General features: G+C 48.0%; 1 protein-coding gene across 3 annotated transcripts; it reads left to right on the top strand.

The window, feature by feature from the left end:
• Positions 1-11296: 11296 nt before the first annotated feature.
• LOC125986113 (enhancer of polycomb homolog 1) lies at positions 11297-22145 on the top strand. 3 transcript variants are annotated; one of them, XM_049749534.2, is made up of 15 exons: positions 11297-11793; positions 12345-13578; positions 15781-15940; positions 16091-16236; positions 16383-16589; positions 16660-16808; positions 17191-17338; positions 17821-17964; positions 18038-18127; positions 18229-18377; positions 18521-18942; positions 19794-20026; positions 20114-20252; positions 20323-20716; positions 20822-22145. In XM_049749534.2, the coding sequence occupies exons 2-15, from the start codon at positions 13426-13428 to the stop codon at positions 20892-20894; spliced, it is 2607 nt and encodes an 868-aa protein (XP_049605491.1). In that variant the 5' UTR covers positions 11297-11793; positions 12345-13425; the 3' UTR covers positions 20895-22145. The 3 variants fall into 3 exon arrangements, with proteins under 3 accessions (XP_049605491.1, XP_049605492.1, XP_049605493.1); XM_049749535.2 differs by having other exon boundaries at positions 17824-17964; XM_049749536.2 differs by having other exon boundaries at positions 12345-12441.
• The last annotated feature ends 2240 nt before the right edge of the window (positions 22146-24385 follow it).

The following is a 24385-nucleotide window of genomic DNA, read 5'->3' on the forward strand; positions in this document are numbered from 1 at the left end:
CATTAATTCTTTCATTTATTCAAGATGTTCCCTCGACAGGGTGGAAAAAGGTGAGATGATAGGGGAGGGCGGAATGAAAAAGTCAAAGTTGGATTAAATCAAGAAATGGCTGCAGGACTTGCGGGAGTTGCAAAGGATTTCTTCTTTCTTGTTTTAATTCCTCCCCGCCGAAGGAGAGGCTGAGCCAATTAGACGGTGAATTAAAAGCGGGACCCGCTGACCCCGCAGACACTTGCTCATCAGCGGCTCAATCATTAAGTGCCAGATAACAAGCTCTGATTATTACAGCTTGGCCACAACGCCGCCGGCGTTGGCGCTACTTCGCGGCTTTCCCGCGCGGGATCGGGCGGGCAGGGTGACTTTGAATCATTGGCCGACAAATGCGTAACTGTCATCCACAGCTTGAATGTAGTCGCTTCAGTAGCTAGCGGCTAATGCTAACAAGTGCATTGGAGCACAAAAATGAGTTTTGATGTTTTGAGCGAGGTGGGCGTGGCCTCTGCTTTTCCTTTCCCCGACTCTCCTCTGTCAGCATCTCCGTCAGCCCGGCCAAAAGTTCTTCCGTGATGAACGCAGCCGTGCTCCTGAGAAGCGTGTCATAAATAAATCTGGCCTCTAAGAGCCAGGCGGAGGCGGTGGCGTTCCGCCAGGGTGGGAACTTGTACTTTGATAAATATTGAGAGGTGCGATGAGTAATGGTTTTGTCACAGCGCAGCATGAAATGTGGCTTTGCGATTGGACGCTGGGGTCCAGGAGTAATTCAGGAAGATACGGGAGGCGACGCCCCCGCCAAGCACCTCTGATGGAGTGTCCAAGATGGAGGACAGGCAGGATGGGGTGGGGGCAGTGGTTGACTTGGGCTCGACAGACTTTCCTGAACTTCTCCATTCTTCATCCATCTTGGAGGGCGGGGCGGAGCAACCTTCCAACGCTGTTGACAAAAACCTCCCTTCCCTAAAACCTCCCTTCCCTCTCAGCTTGCCGCCTTGTTGCCACAACAACTAGCGGTGCTAACCAAAGCCATCTCAGGTGCGCCGGCACCCAATTATCTCGCCGCCTCCTTCGCCTTATCGTCTCTGAGCAGGACTTCCGGATTGCATGGCGAAGAAATGATTACCCCGGCACTTAATGTTAGCATTCATGGCTGATTGTAAGGAGTGTGCGCGGGAGCTAAAGAGGCGTCTTTAGCAATCAGGCCGCCCGTCGGCTGATGAGGGATGCCGGTGCGTGCTTACGCCGCATTACCATTGATTCTTACCTGCAGGTGTTGATTACGGCCGCTGCCGTGCGAGGACATGTCGGAACAGCCTTCGAGCCCAGCAAGGCGTTACTTCAATGCTGACCTGAAAAGGATTGTGTGGATGTGGCTATTTTGGGGAAACCATTTTGGTTCAGTACCTGCAAGAAAGTGGAGAGATTCCAGAGCAGACACAGCATGCCACATACGAGGTCTGCGCCGCTGTGAGAGTGGTCACAGCCAATCAAAGTCATTCCCTTGAAATGTTCCAGGCTCACCAAGCTGGTGCCTGCAAGGACCACTTAACTCATTCTCTGCCAGCCCAGGTTAAATAGATCTTTGACATCTATAGCCGTCATTGGCAGTGACTTTGTTCTACATATATTGCCTGTTGTGTTACATTTCCACGACACTTAGCATAAAATGGATGTAGCGTATTTTGACAGCTCCGGCAGACCTTTTAAGATAATTTATAGTGTCAGAGTGGTGCGTCGTCGATCAAGCTCGCAAATTGAACGCGCACCGCCCCTTTAAATGCGACCAAACAAAAAGAATGTAGCCGGCGATTGCTTCTTGATTGATGCGGCGGCAGGCGCTAATTGGCAGGCTTCTGGTGTCACGGCGCAAATTAGCCGAGATTGTCTTTGTGGCTGCCATGTATGATGAGAAGTGACAGGTGACGGGCCCTGGCACATCTTAATTGTGCAAATGGGGATGATGGTGCTCCTTTTTGATTGATAGTCTGAGGACGATTTGGTTAGGCAAGAAAATTGTTGTTATGGTTCGCTCGTGAAGCCTTACGGGATGAGGTCATCAGGGGCGTCTGGGGGTTCTGACGTTCTGTAATGCCACACAGCAAGGATCAAATTTGGGCTGATTGATTGTTGGTGATGCGGAGAAATGAAAATAAATGCATCTTAACCATATTATTAGTGCCACTTCAAAAAATCGATTAGTCTCGATCAGTTTGGCAGGTCAAAGCAGCAAGATGCCGGCATTTAATGATGACTTAGCAAAAGCTCATTGCAAAGCAGCGAGCGAGTTGTCGCGTGTGCGAGAGCGGCCGAGCTCGTCTCGCCAGCGCTTCCGACATTTGAAACTCTGGCCCAGTGATGGATGTGCTGCACATATTACACTCACGTCACTTCTGTTTCTGCCCGCAGCCAAGCTAAATAATTGAAAACTTGCAGCTCCACATGCAATCTATCATCTGGAACAAAAAAAAAAAAATCTTTCTGCCACACCTTTTGTTATTTTAGCCAGCACGGTGGGCGAGGAGCTCGCGCGAGGCAACAAAGGAAAAATATCTTCATTTGAGAATTGCTTTAACTCTTTCATGGAAAATTACTTGTTTTCTACACACATAATTATGCATTTTATAACTTATTGATAACCTAACCACTGATCAAATTCTCTGACAGAATCATATTTATTGGTTATATTTTTTATTTGTATTTTTTGGTTATAACTTTTAAAAAAGCTTTTGCTAGGCGTCCCCGCATTAAACATTTTGTATCCAGTAGCACATTACTTTTTTAGTATGTGCGCGTGCGTGCGCCACTTGTGAGTTTTTCCAAAGAGTAAAATTAAATATTTAGCGGTGTGTGTGTGTGCGTGCGTGTGTGTGTGTGTGTCAAAGCAAGCATGCAGTGTTTCTGTTGCAAATGGTGATGCGAGCCGCATGTAAACATGTCCAGCCAAGCATCCTGCCATTTCATCTTACTTCCACCAAATCAAATTTATTTCTGCAACTCACGTGACCTGAGAATCCTTGACGTCAACAAGTCGAATTCCTTTTGAGCTACTCTTTCAAGAAGTTCTGTCGATTCGAAGAAACAACGTTTGAGCTCCAGCAGAGCACCAACGATGCCTTCAAAGCTCATTCCTGTTTCAGGATGAAGAATTGACACGAGCCGGTTGGATTTTACCAACGCACCACGACCTACGAGATAAAAGCAAAACGACTTGTTGAAAAGCAGCAGGCGGAAAGAGGGCGAGATCTACGCTCGTCCGTCTGCTTTGTCCATATCCCGCGTTAGCCTAGCATCTTAATTTGTTCTGACTTCACTTGCCGCAGAATGTTCTTCTTGTGCGTCCTTAGCAACTGTAACCAGGTCTTTCATTCCAAGTCCCAATTAATCAACAATCAAGGCACAGAAACTTCAAGGGTCAATTAATGGTGGATTATTATGCCCATGTTGCTAATTCACTCCATATATACCATCTTCTCTCCCTGCTTGTTGTGATCTTTAGAAAATTGAAAGCGGTAGCTCCGGCGAGCACTTTTCACTTTGTATGGCGAGCCGTCTTCTCCATATGACAACAAAACATCTAATTGCGCGTCTTGCCTCACCTTTGTAATTGCGTTATCAAGAGAGTGGAAACGTAAAGCTCGCCACCTGCCAAGCGTCTCGCTCTCATGGCCAAAGTAGTCGAGAATGTAATTGAAGCTTCCAAGCGAGCAAGATAATGTGTCAAATTGGAGCATAAGGAGAAGAAAATTGTTCATTGTTCACCGAGACACTAGTGTGAGTTCGCAGAAACCTTTCGGGAGTGTAACGCGGCATTCGTTTTTAACAATTTGTGCTTTTGGAACACAGATGGCAGAGGTCAAAGACGGGACGGATGGACTAGCCATCGAGCTACATAGAATCGACTTCTGTTTCGATATTTGTTACTAATTCTTAATTCACTCAGCGCTAACCCAGTTAACATTGATGTTTGACGTGGATGAAATAAAGTGTTCTCAATTGACTTACCTGGTAAAACAAAAATAATTAGTGGTCCACTTTCTTAGAAGAGATCTCAGGTCTTACGAAAAAAAGGGTGCATTTTTATTTCATCCAAAGCTAATGTCGTGCTTCCACTTAGCTTGCAAATCCCGGATTTGGTTCCCTTCCCTCCCACTTCATTTTACCAGAAGTCACTTTTCTCCTTATGAGTATATATTTTCTCCTTTCCGCTGACAATGAGAACGCAAACGTGCTCCAGATGCGCCGACAGATGCGCCGGCCGTGCTTCGATGACTCATCAGCGTTCCCATTCTGCCTCATCACGTATCACATCAAGGCTCTGATCGGTGGCGGCGGCTTCACCCCAGCACGGGACCGGTCGCCAACCCGTCGCTGTCAACCTGATGGAGGCGTATGCGGCGGGTCGACGCGGTTCGCCCGGCGGAGGTCTTCCAAGGCTGGTCTAGGTGGTTCTGGAGCTGACATTGGCTCACCTACCCGTCAATCAGTCATGCTGGGGTGGCAGCCAGATTTCTTAACCCAACGGAACAACGAATCGGGTGCCTGTGGACAGACCATTCTTGGTCCCGAAAAATGTCACCCATCCGTGGCTGAGAGTTCCAGCGGCTGTAGTTGTTCACACCTGGAGCGCTCCCACAAGCAGCACTTGAAAGTCTCTTTGCGAATGTAAATTGGAAAAAGGTACAGTGAGCATGTTGTAAGAGAAGCATATGTGTGAGAAGAGAACACGGCTATGCTAAATTTAGCCCAACTCCCGCCTGCTTCGGCTCTTGCGCGGAGGCAACAAAAGGGCACCGCTGGGAGCTGAGGCGTGTATTTTTAACAGGGAAGCTCGGAGGTGAGTTTAGGATTGCGCCTTCACGCTTCTCTCAGATTATTCACTTGCCCGTAATCGGACATTTTAGTCTGAGGCCTTGGAGTGTTATCCTCGGTGTTTGCCCTCCTCTCTCAGAGACCAAACAACATTCAAGACTTCTTGGCTTTTACTTTGCCTTTTGCCATGCTTGCCCTTTGGATTCTGTTTCTTGTTCCAGTGAGTGCTGACCTAAACTTGTAAAGCAAATTCAAACAATTGACACCCAGCAAATTGTTTCTAATTTATTCCCAACGGTCAGTCCTCTTCTTCTCAGAGCGTTTCTCCTGGCTACACTGCTTCCAGAACGTATTTGTGGCTGTTTGTTTTCAGATACCAGCTACCATGTTAAATTCTGTTAGCATTAGCCTTTGTACTGTACGTATATAGCAGGGGTGTCAAACTATTTTTTTTCGCGGGCCGCATTGTAGTCATAGTTTCTTTCGGAGGGCCATTATGACCCCAATAAATGTATGAGCACCTCATATACAGTAAAAGCTACTAAACAAACTGACAAATAACTTTTCAAATCAGACAAGTAAAAACTGGTCAGATATTCAAAAAAAAGATAGTAAAAGTGAAGACAATTTGCAATTCTAGTAATGACACACGAATTTGATGCACAATTTGTCTTCGGGGGCCACATAAAATTATGTGGCGGGCCGTATCTGGCCCGCGGGCCTTGAGTTTGACACCTGTGGTATTTAGCATCATAAAATTGTAATTTCTGATTGGCCAGCTTGTCTTGGTGTCTACGTGAGGTTACCAGTAAGATGAAGGTTACTCAACTGGCACTTTTCCTGAAACCTCCCATTCTGGGTCCATCCCTGTGTGCAAAGGCCCTCATGGCACTCAATCGCGCACAAACAACAACACGTCCCCACACACTCGCACTCCTACGAGGTGCCCGGGGGCACACGCCGCAGTGTTGTCACACACACACTGATGTGTTTAGCCAGCAGCGCGACGGAGGGGGAGCAAGAGAAGTCGAAGCGAGGGGCGAGCTGTGGAGACAACACTCCACGTACTGCAAACCTTCCTCTTTTTCTAGTACGCTCTGTCCTCACCAGTGGGACATTTCATTGTGCTAGTCGAATGACTGCAGCAACATGTTTACAATCCTGCATGCGAACTTTCATGACATCACAAACAGTAGCAGGAGCACGCACTTGTCAACCGGTTTTTCCTTCTCTGCTGTGTCCTACTAGTGAGCAGTCTCCTAGGACATGGACTTTAAGATGGATATCAAATAAATGCTCAAACGGCTGCCGTAGGGAGGGAGGGGAATAAAACAGAGGGCAGGAGGAAGAATAGGTGTCGCCGTGGGAGAGGGGGGGGGCACCTTGTGTGTGTGAGACAGATGTAAAGCTCAATAATTCCCTCCCACGATTCCTCCTGACCGCATTGTGCCGTCGCACACTTTCTTCTTGATGACCCAAAGCAAACATCTGCAGCAAGGCAGCATGGGATTAAAAAAAAAAAAAGGCAAGTGAAGGCAGTCTGCCCCCTAGCGAGTGCGATGTGAACACGCGACCGGCGGCTGTGTGAGGATTGTCCATGCCAGCACGAGCTCCCACGCATCCGCGCATTGACGTTTCCACGAAACGAGTTGAGTAGCAACATGCGTTTTCTTTGTGTCCTTTGGAAAGCATTTTGCCACCAAATGACACTTACAGAGGAATGAAAGTTTACAAAACGTTTTTGAAAATGTCAGCCTTCTCGTTCAACTAATTATTGCTGTGCAGGTCGGCTCAGGTCAGGATGGATCACAGACGTATTGAGGGGCGGGCCGGTGGTGACTACCCGCTCCTTATTCAGGCATTAACAAGCTCTAGCTTAATGAAGCGAACGTTCCCTCAAGGTTTCCCCCTTGATGCCTTATCAGGGCGCTTCCTCCGCAGTGATGCATCGCGCCGTCTCTCTCTCTTTCTCTCTCCCAACGCAATAAAGCCTTTGTTTATTTGTGCAAGAGGAGATAACGCTCCTGCAGGTGGCTCGCTTCCCGGGCAAACAACAACACTCGTCTTTGTTGAGCCACCGCAGCACTGATGCATGGAGGAGAGCAAAACTTTTACTTGGCCCACTGCTTTTTTTCCCTTTTCCCTTCCCTTGCCAGCTCTGCCCTCCAGAATCACTTTCCGCCGTTTATATTAGTCTGAGAAATGAATGAAGTCAAAGCACGGGTGGCCAAACTTTTTCATTTGAAAGCCCCAGCAGGGCTCTGGAATGAATTATTACAACATACTGAGCTCAATTGAGCAAGGAGTTGTATATTCTTGAGCGATTTTTAAAAAAAAATGCCAGCTCATAAAGCTTTTTGGGGCAGGATGAAAACGAAAGATTCGTCCCAATACTTTTGCGCAGGCCCTCTCGTCATCTTGTGCGGCTCCCCGCCGTTGTCGATTTCACGCTCGATTAGGCGTCATTATCCCAAAAGAAGAGCTGATTCCCGAGACCTCCCTAAAGGCAAAAGCCAGAGATTTGCAGCGGCGCGCTTGATTGGCCAAGGAGGAGAGGATTGAAGAGCGGATTAAAGCCTCGCAAGACGTTTCTTCGTTGTTGCTGTTGGTTGTCAGTTGCGCTTGAGCGCAAACAAACACAACAAAAAATCATCAGCAGGGGAATTTTTTCGATTCCGTACAATTGTCTCACCGCAAAGGTCACCGATTTCTTCTGGCGGACCTCCACTACCGAGCAAAAATGGTGAATTATTGAACAATGTTGAATTAGAAGGAGAATCGTCTTTATCGTCAGGAGCTGGCATATTCAACACGTTTGTCCTCTCGCTTGAACTGCTGCCCGGTCTCAATTCAATTTTCTTTTTTCTCAGTTGATTTGCGCGCCGCTTCTCTTTTCACGTTCTGAGTTGCTGCCGGGTCGGTTGTATCGCAAGCTAACGCGAAAGAACCTTGCTCACTTTCCCGAGTGGAACGAGCGAAGCAAACATCCGAATTCAAAATTGAAGAAAGGCTGAGGAGGAGCAGAGGTCGGACTGGTGTGAATTTATTTTGTTTGTAAGCTTCAGTCAGGCTTTCCGGAGACTTTTGGCCTCTGTTGTTGGGATTATCGGCTTTTTTTTTTTAAGGTTTTTCCTCTTCTGTTTTTGTTCTCATCTCGTATTGTCAAGCTGGCCGCAACATTAGATACCCCGGCGCTGATTCCATTTCGGTCACGTTGCGCAATGCAGTTGTCTGCGTTTTCTGATTGCGTTTGTCATTTGTGCAATCAAGATTCAGCAGAAATGCGATGCTTAATTGCATTTGGTGTCTCGCTTGAGGACACATTTGTCCTTCCAGCAGGAATTATCGGAGGCCTGATAAAAGACGATCATTACGTGCCCTTTCTAGCTGACCTGGGATCAATATTCCTTGTGGAGAAGCCACGCAAGTGCTTTTTTTTTTTTTTTTTCCGTCACTCTTGCGACTCATCATGCAATCCACTTTTTATTTCCTCTATCGCCCGCACTGATTTGACAAGCTGCTTTCATTTTGTCCCCCCATTCAGGCGGCACAACAAAATTCTGCCTACCGACTGATAAAGGACGGCAGAATGAAGTCGCAGGCGATTGCAGAAAGCCACATCTTTTTTTTCTCCCTCTTTGGGTTTCCTCTAGCTGTCCCTTCTGAAGATGATCATTTCTTTTCTGGGGCCGCCATTATCTTTTGAAGAGCGTGAGTCGCACATGATTGCGTGTTGCTGTGCTCGTGTGGCTTGTCAAGTGGGCTCGCCATACTGAAGCCACCTAAACAGTGTTTTGCATACTGAATGAAATGTAAATAATTAAATAGTTTGTGCGTCGTGATGATTTCACTCCTTCTGGTATGTGAGCTTTTGCCACTAGAGGGCAGTATAGTACAGTCATGCAACCCAAAAGGAAGAGTTTCACTTCAAGTAGCGCTAACTCCTCTCCGCTTGACAATTGTCGGAAGAAAAGAGCAGCTCTCCTCTGCCTTTGCCTTTTTTCTCGTTTGGTGTTTTGCCGCGGAGACGTCTGGTTCGATATTTCCCTCATTGCCGGGAGTCAAGTGTGTCATTATTCTTCTGTGACAGGTGTTGTCATTGAGAGCGTCACCCCCGCCTGCATCCAGCCGCTTGTTGTCAGCACTCAAGAAATTTCCTCCTGTCATTTCCTCGAGGTCCTCCAGGCTCGAGCTGCATTTGTTTGCGGGACGCCAAGAAGTAGCTTTCAGACAATGTTATCAGCCAAAAGCTCTATTGGGCACAGATTTTTTTTTAGCATACAATGACATCATCAATGTCTTTTCTCCCTGTGATTGCACACAAAAGTAAATGTCGGTATTTTGTGTCAGTCAAAATAATTAATTTTGGCTCCTCCCTTTACTTTCCATGACTCGAGTGCATCGCCACTAGTTTTTGTCAGCGTGGTTCCCTGAAAGAAATGGACAAAATTGACCCGAACATCCCTCCATTGGAATGAAGCGAATCCTCGTTTGTCGATAATGCTGACATTCAATTGGGATCGGCTCCAGCCAACCCGTCTCCCCAATGAGGACGAGCTTCGCGGGAAATGCATGGATTTTATTTCCTTCTTTGAATGAGTTTTTTGTCAAAGAGATTGCACACGAGCGACTTAAGCGACATGCAAAGGTTGGCGTACCATCCAAGAAAAGAACCCTTAGCAATTGATTCATCATTCGCTAAAACAAAGCGTCTTCTTAAATAATTTGCCAAACATAGCATTAATTGAAAGGGCTTATATTTGATGATTTGTCATTATCTCCATTCAAATATATTTTGGTTCTTCTGTGACTCTGACAAACAAATGCTTTTTCCCTTAATGAACTATCCGCTAGCAGATTGTGCATTAGTAGCGCGTCCCATTGCCCGCAGCGTCCGCACCAGCCTGCTGCTAAGAGGGAAGCAGGGGTGTCCGTCCTTGAGACAAAGGTGCCGCAGGTCCCTTTCCACCCTGCGCCGCTTAACGGCCGCCTTGACCTCTGGGCTCGTCGCTCGAGTGGCGGCAGGCAAGCCGAGGGGGTGGAAGCTGACTGGCATCTTTGAGCATCTAGCAAAGTTGGCACTGCGAAATGACACTAGTGGGAAAACTTTGAGTGCTTTTGTTGCCATCTTGTAGCGTCTCTGCACCATGGAACGTCTGTTGTGAGTTGAGGAGTTTTATTTTGCTAAAAGTTGTCTTTCGCCGACATCTTATGGTATCACTATAGGTGATTTTAAACCTTTTGGGGAATTTCAGTGATGCACAGATTTGTGATAACAGTATCTTTGTTCATCTAGCTATGCTACTGACGTGTGGTGACAGGACAAACAATACGCCCGTATACTTTTTGGGTGTTGTGCCTTTTGAAATATGTTCTTTGGCTCTATCAAGGTTGGGTAACCCTTAAGTGATCCATGGGTCCGTGGAAGATATTGATATGGACAGGCAAGAATAATTGATTTAATCGGTCCTGCGCGGCTCCTGTCGGGTGTGAGGCTGCCGTTGCCATGGAAACAGTCTGCCGGCATCTTCGGGGGCGTGCCTGCCTCTGCACCAGAGGCAGCGGGGTGAGTCCCAAACAAATGCACCCCAAGAGGAAAGAACTCAGTGCGAGATGAGTCGTGACAGCCACTTGAGTGGTGTGACAACGAGCGAATGCACAAAGCGAAATCCGGTTTTCAAACACGATGCCTGTGGGGAACGGCGTGTATGCAAGACGATGTCAGCGGTTGTCCGCACTTGTTTGGCGCGGAGAAAAAGGGTGTGGATGACTGACTTCTTTTTTTTTTTTATCTCATCCGTTCCCTGCATGCACGGCTCGCAAGCAACACGAGCACTTTGCTCCTCGGTTGGCCGTGTGTAACTCCAGCCAAGCTCCCGTTAATTAACTTCTCTCAGGCTAATTACTGAAGTGCACTGTAACTTTTTTGCATAGCATGAATGCTGATTCCCCCCTCGCAAAGCAGGAGTCATGGTGCAGTGAGCATTGCAATGCTGATGAAGCTCAGTGGGCTTCACCATTACGCGGCTCTCTACTCCCACCTAGCGGCAAAAGTGACGCCTGTTTTTCGGTGTGACGTTATAAGCGCACCACTTCACCAAACGAATGCTTGTTTTATTTATCCATTTAACCTCCCATTATGGTATTTGAGAATTTATTCTCAGTTGACCTGGTTGTAGACAGAAGAATAAAAACGTTTAATCGAGAACAAAAATTAAATTCAAACCCAACGGAATTTTTGGGAAATGCGGCCGTCAGAGTCAGCAATCCCAGTTAAAATTTCTGTGGAAGTTACATTTATTGAAAGAATGTAATTATAGAGTAAAACAAAGGTAGAAATGTGTTTATCACTATCCGTCCGTCATAATTATGAATACAATCATTATTTTTGCTGGGTGGAGTGAGTGGACCAATGAGCGCTCGCTGGTGAACTCTCCCCTCTGGTGATTGGCCGCCTCGGCTGCCAGTCATACGTCGCCTGCTAAGTGGCTCCTGCTGGCCAGTTTGTGGATGTTTGTCGAAGTAAGCTGAGCTCGGATATCCCTGCAAGTTTGTGCTGAGCTGACAATATTTATTTTGCCCTATTTCGCTGAATTCTCGCTTGACACCCAAGCCTTGCTCTCAGCTACTTGAACTCTTGATATTTTATTCGAGAAAAATCTCACGAGGATTTGGATTTTTTTTTCCTTTCCGAGGCGACCTGCGGGGAAGCTAAGCACAGTTAGCATTAGGCTAGCAGTATGTCAAGCACAAGAAGAGCAGTCATCATCGTCATCCTCCAGTCCGGAGACTTTTTCCCAGGAGTCGGTTTGTTGATTTACCGACCTTACGGTGGCCAGTGTGCGGCCAAGGAAAGTCCAGGCGGGACGACTCTGGCTGGAGGAAGAGTTAGTTGCGAGTTGGCAAAGTGCCGATAATGGCGCAGGGTCAGGCTAGCTAAAGAGGCGGCTAGGCTAACGTTAGCCTTGTGCAAACAGCTGTGACCGACAAGTGAGTCCTCAAATTCTCCTCTTTGTATTTATTTCTCTTCATTTTCGTGTTTGTTTCGTTTGAATCGAATGTGCTTTTGCAGTGGAACTCGTTCGACTTGCATTTTGAAACAATCTTGGTACAAATGGCGTCATAATGTCTCTCTCTGTTTAGCCCTTAATGTAAATAAGATCCAACACTGAGTTTTAAATGGAACACAAATGTGTGTAGAATGGCCCATCATATTTTCTTACACGGGAGTCCGTCACTTGGTTTTGAGGATCCGATGATCCGATAGCTCGGCAATGCATTAACAAAATAAAACGTGCAAATTGCCTCTATTCTTGACTTTTTAAATCGAGAAAATTCGAAGATATAATCTACATGAGCGGATGCCGATCATTAAACCGTGTCAAATAAGGAGATATATAATTTTGTGTGTGCATGAAATTAGCAATCAAACATGATTTGATGAGATTATGTTTTTGATTTGCTGACAACAGTTTTGTTTTAACACAAATGGTTTTGCTTGACAGCTACAAGCTTGTTTTTTTCCCCCTCCCCAACTCTAGGATGCTTCTCATGTGGAAGAAGTGACTTTGCCCCCAACCGAGTGATGGTTCTTCTGATACCCACTCGTGCTTCCGGAGTGTCCACGAGGGATCAAAGGTTAAATGATATTCGATGTATATTTTTCATTTCAGTTTATACTTTGTATATTGGTGCACACACATTTCTACTTGATGAGGAGATTCTATACATATATTTAAATGACACACCAATTAATTTGATGTTAAATTTGTGTCATGAGATGGTGTAATGGTATAGTTGACTTAATCTGACATGTTATGTATTACTGATGTACGGACTGATAACCAGGTAAGTGTTTCACTAATACTGCATAGCAATGATTACAAGGTAGGTTTTCTCCGACTTAAGTCATGTAGACCCAGGCTTCAAATGAACTCGAATAAACAAAGGTGTACATTGCAAAACAATTCTTAATGTATTTGTAGTTATCTTACAAAGTTCAATTAAAATACTGTAATAAGAACGATTTTCCATAGACATTGAATAATGTTCATGTATTTTAAGTTATCGTTTGAAATAAGTTGTTGACGTTTGTAAATTCATTTTGAAGACACGTTTCACACGTACTGTAGTTAGTTGAATTAATATTCCGATAACTAAAGTCACAAGTTTTAATGGGAGTTTCCGTTCCCATATTGGAAAAAGCCCCCCATTTCATCGGTACACCCCTCCTCTCCGCGGACCCCGCGGCCGGTTGTGTGGAGCGCGCACGCGTGCCAAGCTGCGTGGGAATGGCTGTTGGTGCGATGGAGGGGGTTGGGCCGCGCGCAGCCAGCCGCTTCAGCGCTACATGAGCTCCTAATGTCCGCCATGTTGGCCATGGCGCATTGAACCGGGGAGGGAGAGCGGAGCGCCAGAGGAAGCCGCACCGACGCACAGCCACCGAGACGCGGGCCCGCCCGGCTCTGCTCGCGCTGCCTAGCACACGAGCCCGGCCGCGATCGAGGCACTCGTTTCAGGAGACCGTCCCGGATCCATCCATGACAACGAGAAGTAGAATTCCTCGGAGATCGACTCGATTTATGCCGCATCTCTTAATATACGTGTAAAATAAAACAAAAAATGAGTAAATTGTCTTTTCGGGCGCGGGCGCTGGATGCTAGTAAGCCCCTGCCCGTCTTCCGCTGCGAGGATTTACCGGACCTACATGAATATGCTTCGATCAACCGGGCAGTGCCGCAGATGCCGACCGGGATGGAAAGGGAGGAGGAATCGGTATGTGTTTTTTTTTTGTTTTGTTTTGTTTATAAGCGGCCCGGTGGCCTCTCGGCGGTGCTCGCCCCCCACCACCACCACCTGGCGGCAACAACCCAGCCGCTACGCTGCCTGCGCAGGCTCGCTCAAAATGGCTCCCGCCTCCGCGTTTGCCGAGCACACGACGACGGTTTCTCGGACGGTACTCCACGTAGCCCCCCTTAGTTCAACGCGGGCGTCGTCGCCGGGAAGTTAGCGGTCGACACGCCGCTGGTTGGCAGTGGTCGCGAGCGTTCGTTCCGTGACAAAATTATTACGAACGCACAAAGAAGTCACGTGACGTGGACCACCATTTTGTTGACGTTAGCCGGGCTCGGTGGCTAGGCCGTGTTGTAATTACCACGTACGAAGGCCAGGGGGAGACAGCCTTCGCCGGCTTATGACAGCTGCCGTCGGCGGAGTTGACAGCTCCCCGAGGCGGCCATGCTGCTCGGCACGATTTGTGGCAGATCCGATCCAGGACTTGATGAAAATCACTTGGTCCTATTTAAAACAAACGTTTAATTTCTCAACTGAAATTTGGCTACTTGCCTGATAAGAAAAGAAAACCCATAGCTCATGAACTTGGATCAAGTTAGGCTTAGTTTTCCACAAAAGCTCCAATCTAATCAATTTTGGTCAAAGTATCTTATGCTTTACATTTATAAATGACCAACTGTGGGCTTTTTAAATATGCTAAGGCTGTGATCTTTGCAGTTTTACAAAAGTCCATTTAAATATTTGCACTTTGTGCTTGAAATCCTTTCATTGCATTCACCACACTACCACGCTCTTTTCCAAGATCTCGTCAGCAGGAGAGCCCATCTGTGATGCTGAGCGGCAGACACTAACGTCAGGAAAACACAGACGGGGCCGGCAAGTCAGCAGAAATCCAGCCCCCCTCCTGTCACCCCGCCGCCTCTAGCGGTATTACATAACTGAGTGACAAAGGAGATGAAGAGAACCGTTTTACTACAGGCGGCATGGCTTCACTCCATGACCTATATCCGTTGCCGGGGTCAGTGGAACGCAGAAGTGGACTTGTCTGACTGCACGTTGGTCACAGAACACACGCTGACCTCTGCAACTCACCTGTCTATCTACTGCACACTTCTTGTCAGGAAGCTTCGATGAGACGCCGTGTTCTGGTGCTTTCATTCAATGCAGCCTTGAAACTTGCTCAGCGCAGTCAACAAACGTCTTTGCTGAAAAGTGCTGCTGAAGGCCAAACTTTGGTTGCTTTGGCAACCTCGATTTCCTTTTTATTGAAGATTTGCAATTAGAAGAATGAGCTGTGATATAAAAAAAGATGCTCGTTTTGGTTTGTTGGATTCTGCTTTTTGCTGGTCCGTGGGCCTGACAGAAAATAAAGGGTGTGTTACCGGAACATTTTGTACAAGTAGCAGATTTAGGATTTTTGGTTTTGAGCATACCAAGCAGACCTTTGTCATTATTTGCCACCGTGTCCTTAGGTTCGTTTCAGTTGTGTGAAAGTGAGCACAACAAAATTTTGGCAAAGAATTTCTTGCGTTCTTGCCAAATGATGGAAAATTGTGTTTGTGAGCCGCAAACCAGCAACAGAACGTTTTCGTGCTTTTGAAACTGACTTCTTCAAGGTGTGGCGTACTTTGAGACCGGTGAGCCAGGCCTCGCTGCGATACGTTGTGGCTGCATGCTGTTGTCTGGTCTTAATTGAGCTGAGCCCTGGCAGGAAGAAACATTGACTTGCCGGCATCTCGGAAAGGTCGGTTGTGGTTGTGTGACGCCATTTTTGCCACTTTTTTTTTTTGTATTGGACGAAGCCGGCCAAGAAAATGTTGCCACGTGTCAAAACGAGTGGGAGCTGTGTTCAAATAGTTGCGAGAACAAGCCGTAATCGCGCCGGCCATCTGTTGCTGGCACTGGCGTGCTAGCGGAGAAGCTTCACGAGTGCATCTTCAGACGCTGCTTCCATTGATTTATTTCAGATGGCACTGATTGAGTTATGGAACCTGCTGAGGCATTCTTTCCATGGCTAGTTTGTTTCACCAAATTCTAAGAGAGATGGGCCATTAAATTAGTGAAGTGACCAGCAATCAAGGCCAATTCAACTTTGCATCCTTACATTTGTTTTTGAGTCGCTCTTCCTCCAGGTTTGAGTTGAGTTCCGCATGCGCTGACGGTTCTTCTGTGGCGCTTGTGCAGGAGCACCATCTCCAGCGGGCCATCTCGGCGCAGCAGGTCTACGGCGAGAAGCGGGACAACATGGTCATCCCCGTGCCCGAGGCAGAGCGCAACATCCCGCACTACGAGTCGCTCTACCCCGGGGAGTTCCGAATGCCAAAGCAGCTTATTCACATACAGCGTGAGTTACTTGCACCTCCGCCGTCAGCAAATCACAAAAAACATCACTCATCTTCACGAGAACCTGCAACTTTTTATGAAACCCGATCGGGCGAGTCGGAACCGTGTCTCGAGTTTTCCCGCTAACCATCCGCCGCCTCCCCTTCTGCAGCTTTCGGTTTGGACACGGAGCAGCCGGACTACGACCTGGATTCCGGGGACGAGACCTTTGTGAACAAGCTCAAGAAGAAAATGGAAATCACTGCACTGCAGTTTGAGGAGATGATCGACCGGCTGGAGAAAGGCAGCGGGCAGCAGGTAACGCCAGCAAGCCTATCGGATTCTGTTTGGTGTGAAAATGGCTGAAGTGAATTCGCAATTTCTTCCCACTTTCCAGTCTGCACAAATGTCTTCGTATTTGTTAGCCTTGCAAATAATTTCTTCCTGCTCTCGTTTCGATGCAGTTTGTCAGCCTCCAAGAAGCCAAGCTGCTGCTGAAGGAGGACGACGAGCTGATCAAGGAAGTCTTTGACTACTGGAGCCGCAAGAGGAAGGCCTGCAAGTCCGGCACCTTCGTTTCCAACATCAAGCAGGAAAAGCGGGACGGCTCGAGCACCAGCGACCCCTACGTGGCCTTTCGCAGACGGACGGAGAAGATGCAGACCCGCAAGGTGGGCCGCCGAATCAGAGGGAGTCGATGCGAGTTCAGCAGAAGCTGAAAACGAATGTTCCCATTTTCAGAACCGCAAGAACGACGAGGCGTCGTACGAGAAGATGCTGAAACTTCGCAGGGACCTGAGCCGCGCCGTCACCATCCTGGAGATGATCAAGAGGAGGGAGAAGAGCAAGCGGGAACTGCTGCACCTCACGCTGGAGATTGTGGAGAAGCGGTGAGACACGGCTAGCTGCTCTTTGACATTCAACATTTGCTTTCGTGGCTTTGCTGGAAAGGAGCTCAGTTACGCCTCATTGGGTCCCGGAGTCTGGAGGTGACTTCTCTGCAACCCCAAAGCGGCGCCTTTGTTATCCATCCCAAACACGCTGCCACAAATGAAATGAATTTCCTGCCAAACAAGCTGTCAGCCTGAGCGCAAATTGGAGCGGTCTCCTTGAAGTGCCTTTGATTTGGAGTGACGTTCCAATTTCCGCTTGTTACACTCGCCCGCGTCGGCACTCCGTAACCGGCGCTGGGGATTCCCGCGTGGATTTTGAACTCGGCCGGCGGTGCTTACTGTCGCTGTGTTTTGACGGTGCGTTTGGTTCCCCAAACAGAAACGGCGTGCCTGACTTTGGCAGCGAGGTGATGGCGGAGGCGCTGGCTCGGCAGGCTCTGCTCAAGCCTGTCTACACCATCCCCATTATCCCCAGTGCCAACCAGTACCGACACCAGGACCACTTGGACATGAAGGACTACAAGAAGGTAAAAGAAACAAGTGGCTCTGTTGGGAGCTCCGAGCCAGCCGCTTAATGGGCGCCTTGTTACTTAGTAATCCGTGGAGGCAAAATAGTTGATCCGGACGTGTTAGCCTTTTTTTGGCCTCGTAACACCTCGTTATGCAACTTCACAGTTGCCCTTATCTTCCGTCGTCCTTCCTTCTGATTCAATTAGCTTCCGTGACCGACAGAGCCCCGCGAAAACCACTTCTTGTCTTTTGTTTCAAGCGGGCCTTTTTTCCTCCCTGTCGTTGATTGGCCTCACAGCTTAACGGCTAAAAAGGATCTGACTAATCCTTGCCTGAGCGGCCGCAAGGATGTTTTATGGGGTTGGGTCGGGGGGGGCTGCCATCTGGCTCGGTGGTGGCAGCATCTGGCACGTGTTACCATCTGCATATCAATGAAAGAGGACAAGAGACAAACATTCCGCCCCCCTCATCTCTCGCTCGCTCTCGTCTCTACCGCAAGCAGGAGAAGACGGAGGTTGTGCGAACCAAAAGGAAATATGAGAAGAAACCCAAGATCCCCCCTCGGGCGGGACCCTCCGTCTTCAATCTCAAGGACCTCAACCAATACGATTTTCCCAGCTCCGACGATGAAGCCTTCTCACAGGTAGGCCGAGTCGAGGAATGCGTCGTGATTTTCAGCTGAGATCTTTCCTCAAGTGTTGTGTGTTTTTGTACAGATTCATTCGGGTTCTTCAGAAACAGAAGAGGAGAACGACCCAGACGGTTGCTACGCTTTCAGGAGGAAGGCCGGCTGTCATTACTACGCCGTGAGTGTGCTTCGATTTTGAGAGCGTGCCCTTTAGCAGATGTTGACGTATGCGCGACCTGATGTCTTCTTTTGTTCGCTTGGTTTCGCTTCTCCCCGCAGTCGAGTCCCGGCCAGAGCGGCGGCTGGCCGTGGGAGAGCCCGTCGAAAGGAGGCCTCGCTCACGCGCGCTTCCGCTACTGTCTGACTTCCTTGAGCACACCGCGGCGCTGTGTCGGTCTGGCTCGACGTCGCGTGGGCCGAGGGGGCAGGTGAGTCACTCACCGGGCCTCGTCCCGGTCGCCTTGAGTGGACCGGTGAAGCCCAGCCGTCTTTTGTGACGGATGGCGCCATCGGTCTTCTTGACACTTGGTTGAGATCCGTGCATCGAGCATTTGTCTTTGGCTGTTTTCAGGTTCTTGTTGGATCGGGCCCACGCCGACCCGGACGCCGTCTGTCAGTACCTGGATTCGGATTTGCAGCCCCCCTCGCTCTCCTCCCCACTTTCAAGCTCGCCGCTCCGCAACTCCAGTACCTCGGAAAACAATACCTCGGACCCCGCCGGGTCTTCCTGCCCTCTTCCCTCCTCCTCCGCCGCCGCTTCATCATCTTCATCGTCCGACGCGACCGTGGACCTAAGCCGGATTCTGTTGAGCATCAAATCGTGCCGCTGGAGGCATTTCCGGCCACGGACGCTATCCCGGCCGGCTTTGGACGCAGGAGTGTCGAGTCTTAAAGCATTTGGTGATTTTAGTCGGGCCGTATCGGGACTAACTCGGAGTCTGTCTGGGGGATGCTTGCCGCAAACCTGCACCGGTCCAGCTGCTCCTGGCAAAAGTGAGTGCGTGCTATTTATTTTGTCATCAATTGTGTTTCCATACTGAGACTTCACCAAAACTCGTTTTGTTTTGGTTTTCCCCAATCTGTTTTCTCTTGGAAAGTTTGGGTGCTCTTCGCACTTTTCTTGCTGATTCATGTTAAGTCATTTTCACTCATCAGTGTTGCAAAGAATCCAGAAGATTGCCCGAGCAGGGAGATCAAAATAAACGATGAGAGAGAGAATGTCTCCCGGGTGGCCCTGTCAGTATGGTTCTTTGCTTTTCAGCCCGAGAGGGCTTGAATCATTTATCATCCGTCGCTTGGAGCACAAGCGCAAAGATGGAGTCCGGGTCTTCCATTCATGCACTGCTTCTATGAATGGAAGGCTTTTGAGTTCGGCTTATGGCACAATATGATTTGAGTTCACACTTTCATCTTGTGCTCTCCACAAATTTTGACTTTATTAAACTCTTTCAACTCACGCTTGTCAAACTGGGGCCACGCATGAACCGCCTTTGGTGAGTGCAAGATGATATCAAAATAACATAAAACGGACTTGCCTAAAGTAGTCATATTTTGTCGTATTGATACATTTTTACAGTTCTTATTACGTGGATTGAATGATGAAATTTGAGTTCATTTCTTTACCAATCCAGTCTACAACTTGTGTTGTCGAGCAGGAGATTTTGCAATTGTCATTTTAAAAAAGGTGCTACGAAGAATATATTTCCAAAATAGATTTTTGGGCCAAAACAAACTGAAAAATTCAAACAAGGCTGCCAAGCTCCGCTTTTCCCGGAGATTGGTTTCCAAAGTTCATGTCCACTTGCCCCTTGTGTGAACCGTCGTTGTCTTTTGACCCGCTCCAGTGTTCACGGTGGAGCAGTACCAGCAGCACAGAGAGCAGCTGGCTGTCATGCAGAAGCAGCAGCTGGAGCAGAGCCAACATCAGCAACACAAAAAGGAGCCGCAGCATCCGCCGCCACCGCCGCAGCAACCGCCGCCACCGCCGCAGCGACTCAAGGAGCAGCAGCAACGGCGGCCTCAAATCCAGCAGCACGTCAACAACTCATTGAGCGGGACCGGCCCGCTCATCAGTCAGGTGCGGACACGCTCGCTTGCTCCTGCTCGTGCACTTCCCGCTCACACCCTTTAACGATATCATCCCCGCGTCCGTCCGTCCCTTCAGGTTCTGGTCTCCAAGACTTTGGACCAGGCCAGCGCCCAGTTTGCCGCCTCGGCCCTGGTCACCGCCGACCAGCTGCTGACCTTCAATCCCAAAGAGGAGCTGGTGCTGGCTGGCGGAGTCAACGGTGTCCTCGGAGCAGGTTGGTTGTCGCCGGGCCTCGCGTGTGCAACATTGAGCTAGAACATCAATAAAGTCTCTATCGTTGTCAGGTGTCTTGAAAGGTTTGCATCTGTCCAACGCGGCGGCGGCGCTTCACCCCAGCCACCCGTCGCCCACGGCGGCCGCCCCTGCTTTTCCACAGCCCTCGCCCCGTCCACTTGCGCCCACCGCCAACGCCGTCCCCGTCTCCCTGGCGGCCGCCCCGGGCAACCACGCCGCCGCGCTGGGCCTGCTAGCTGGCGCTACCGCCCCCGCTGCCGCCGCCACTCAGGTCCTCATCGGGAACAACATCTGTCTGAGCGTCCCGTCGGCCGCCAACCTGACGGGGCGCCACCTGCCTCGCGCCCTGGCCGGCGTGCCCCCCTCTGCCTTAAAACTGTCGGCTGCTGCCAACCTCCAAAAGCCCAAAGTCTCCGCCACGCCGCCCGTAGACATCGCGTCCAGGTGAGGACGCAGCCGACGAGAACTCTCCAAAGAAGGCGTCATCTCATTAGATTGGATCCTCTCCATTGCGGATGTTTATGTCGAGCGCGTTTGTGTTGTGGGCAGGGAGAAGCGCGAGGACGACAAATCGTCACTGAACAGCATCGTGGACGGCACAGTTGCCATGGAAGTGACGTAATGGCGGAGGAGGGCGGCAGAGTCTTCAGGTGCTGTGCATCGTAGCGTCAGAAAGTGGCTGCCGGGAGGGATGACGAGCCGGCCGCCCATGTTGTCCGTCCTTTTGAAAACGTGTGCGTGTGGGGGGGGATTGTGTTTTTGTTCTTTTTTGTTTTCCTGTGGAGGGGCGTACGTGCGTGTACGTTGCGCGTGTGTGTGTACAGTAAGGACTCGTTTGTACATAGCACTTGAACACACAACTGTCCCTTTGTCATGTTTTGCACTTGGGAACGAAAAAGAGGTCAGTCGTGTGCGTGCGTGAATTGTATCGAGACGTGCATGGTGCCAGATGCTGCTTTTGATCTATTTATTGTGCCGTGTTTACACCTTTTTTGGATTCTCGTTCTTTGTACGCCGTAGCTTTGTTTGCTTCCCGTGCTCGCTCGTGTACGCACGTCGACCGGCCGCAGACTCGCGCGCGTCACTTTCACGTTATGTCAACAATCCTGTTGCGTGGGGGTCAACGTGGCAGGCGGCGCCTATGAGCAGGGATGAAGTCTCTTCCCAGAAGCCTTTGCTGCTTCGTTTGAAAGCACTATTTTCGTGATTTTTTTTTTTTTTCTCCGTCGATGGCTTTTTGATAACGACAATGCTGCTTTTTGTATTTTGAGTCAGACGGGGGTCCTTCGTTATTTCATACGACAAACCCGTTTTGTATTCATTTGATTTTTTTTTTTTTTTAATCTCACCGACATTTTTTGTATTAAGTTATTTTTGTATTTTGTGTTCTTGTGGTCAACTCGATTGTAAGCTTTTAAATGTCTCGGTTTGGTTCGTACACTGCACAGATGATAAGGGAGGCGAATGAACGCGTTTCATCATTCCACTTTTGAAAGAGGTGAAAAAGAAAAATAAGGGGATGACGCCCTCCGATTTTCTTTTGTTCTTTCTTTGAGAAACAAATGGGAAAAAAAAAACGGAATCTCTCCAGATGGCTATGAGGCCAACAAAACCACAAGTATTTTTGGGTGCCTTCCTTTGGGGAATTTTATGTCCTCTCTTCTGTGAAGAGTCCGGCACAAAGGCGGCATTACTTAGTAGTGCTGGCGCACTTTGTGCGGGCAAATCTTGAACGCTGGCCCGGCTGGCGGCTTGTGTCCTTGAGGTTTACTTGTCCTACCTGCAGGCTGAAAAGATGTTTAAAAAAAAAAAAAGAAAATGTGACAGAGCTCTCACTAAAATATGACAATAAAGCCCAGGGCCTTAAATGTGACCTTCTATGACGTGGCTCGTTTTTATGTGTATCCGGTTTGAGCGCTATTCACTTGGTCACTCAGATTTCAACTTCTATCTGCACTGCCCAAGGCCTTCACCATCACTCGTGCAACTGCACTAGCCAATCACAAGTGATCCACTGTCCCCCTCACTGCTGCACCTGCCTGCCTCGCCCTCTTCAGGCTGCATATTTGTGTGTGAGAGCGAGATGTTACAAAGAAGGCCTTTCACTCACCAGACGCACATCACCACCATTCTCTCGCAATGCCAAACTAAAGGAGGTGAGTTTTAAACTGAAATATATGTGTATAATTATATACACAGTGATCCCTCGCTACTTCGTGTTTCATTTATCGCGGCTTCACGACATCGCAGATTTTTTTTTCCAAATTAAAAAAACATTTAAAAGTCAAAATAAAACTTCTAAATTGAGGAAACATGTGTCTAACCTTTAGGACAATGTAGTGTTGCTCCAAATGTTCGTTTACATTCCTTTAGAAGTACGTTTTCACATGTTAGCACGATCGCGAATTAGCATCTTTCCGCTAACTCGTTAGCCTGCCCAGTACTTGTTGGTGACCGTACTTCGCGGATTTCACTTATCGCGGGTGGGTTTTGTAACTAATTATCCGCGATAAACGAGGGATTACTGTATATACGCTATTTATTTTTTAAAATAAACAATCTGTGTGTGAATTCTCAGAGGCAGTAAAACAACAACATTTGATATTGACTTAGTAATTGTCCCCTTCGTAAAATAATTTTTTGAGTTTTTGTTTTCTTGCTTTGTCCTTTTAATTGCGATCTGCAAACTTCACATTATTTGTTTCCTTTTCCAGATGATCCCTCCACACCTTTTCTCAAAAGCCATTGCGTCACAGAAGCTAAGGAGGGATAACTGGACCAAAATATTTGGAGCGACCTCCTCACAGGAGCCATTCCAAATTCTTCAAATGAAACTGTAATTGTCTATCTTGACCACTTGGTGGCGCAAGCGCACCATCGTTGTGCACAGGATTTAAATTATGGGCTCAGGTGTCAAGCTGTTTGTTTAAAATAGTTTTGCCGCGATAAAGACAAACGATAGGTTCAGTTTTTGCATTATAAAAGGTTAAAGCAGTGATTATCAGCCAGTGGTCTGCGGCCCTCTAATGGTCCGTGGTGGTATTGCAGGTGGTCCGCGAAATTGGAAAAGGAAAATTGTAACATTTTTGAAAATATATTGATTTATAATTTAGACTTGATTTATTTTCTAGCTAATTTTGTGACATTATTAGTTGCCATTTGAGGAAGCTCATTCTTCAATTCCAAAAAGTAACATTTTTGAAAATATATGGATTTATTATTTAGACTTGATTTATTTTTTAGCTAATTTTGTGTGACATTATTAGTTGCCATTTGAGGAAGCTCGTTCTTCAATTCCAAAAGTAAGTAAAAAAGTAATTAAAAAAAAGATTGCAGAAAGTTTTTTTTTTTTTATTGGGAAAGACATTGATTCATATCAGTTGAATTGCAAAGTGTGGCCTTGCACACGACTAACTCCAAGGCAAGGTTGAAGATGGAATTTTTGATGTTGTGCGGGTAAAAAGAAACAGTCCAAGTAAGGCAAGATTAATTACACTAAGCAGAAAACTTTTTCCTATTTGATGAACTGAGCCCAGCCGTGACTGGCGACTCCTGGTAGATGCGCAGGAGTTCATTTTTTCCGTCTTCTTTTCCGCTGGAATCCGCAGCCTGCCCAAGTGTGGATGAATGAACAAAGTCTGGCTGCCTGGCTTACGCACCCCCCGCCACCCCCCGGCCCAAACACGGAGCCGCGGCAGTGTTCAATTGTCGTTTAGTTCAAGTTGCAAATGTCACTTTCACATGCCATTTTCAAGCTCATCTTTTGATTTGTTTCTTTCCATTCGGCTTTGAGGAACGAATTTGCGGAATAGTTGAGCTTTCCTGGGCGATCGACTATTAAAAGCAGACGTGACCTTTCGGCTCGAGTAGCTGCCAGTCATTCTTAGCACAGATAGACAAAGATCCTAAACACCCCCCCACTCCATGCCCCCCCACTCTTTGGAAACTTTGGTATTCATGCTTTTGTTTAATTGGTGTTTTGACGCTGCAAGTATTTCAAGAAAGCTGACTTGTATGACAAAGAATCTTCTCAGACATGACAGAAACGTCCCCCAAAAACAAAAACGGAGGCCACGGCGCAAGGTGCGACCGCCTTATCGGCAAGACGGCCTC

This window comes from Syngnathus scovelli, chromosome 18 (genome assembly GCF_024217435.2).
Source record: "Syngnathus scovelli strain Florida chromosome 18, RoL_Ssco_1.2, whole genome shotgun sequence".
Lineage (NCBI taxonomy): Eukaryota > Metazoa > Chordata > Actinopteri > Syngnathiformes > Syngnathidae > Syngnathus > Syngnathus scovelli.

What these genes read in the sequence shown, in the direction of transcription:
- LOC125986113 (XM_049749534.2), top strand. Translation starts at nt 13,426, where the DNA reads ATGAGTAAATTGTCTTTTCGGGCGCGGGCGCTGGATGCTAGTAAGCCC. An exon ending in CCGGCTGTCATTACTACGCC is followed by an intron (nt 18,128 to 18,228) that starts GTGAGTGTGCTT and finishes TTCTCCCCGCAG; the next exon opens with TCGAGTCCCGGCCAGAGCGG. An exon ending in CCCGTAGACATCGCGTCCAG is followed by an intron (nt 20,717 to 20,821) that starts GTGAGGACGCAG and finishes TGTTGTGGGCAG; the next exon opens with GGAGAAGCGCGAGGACGACA.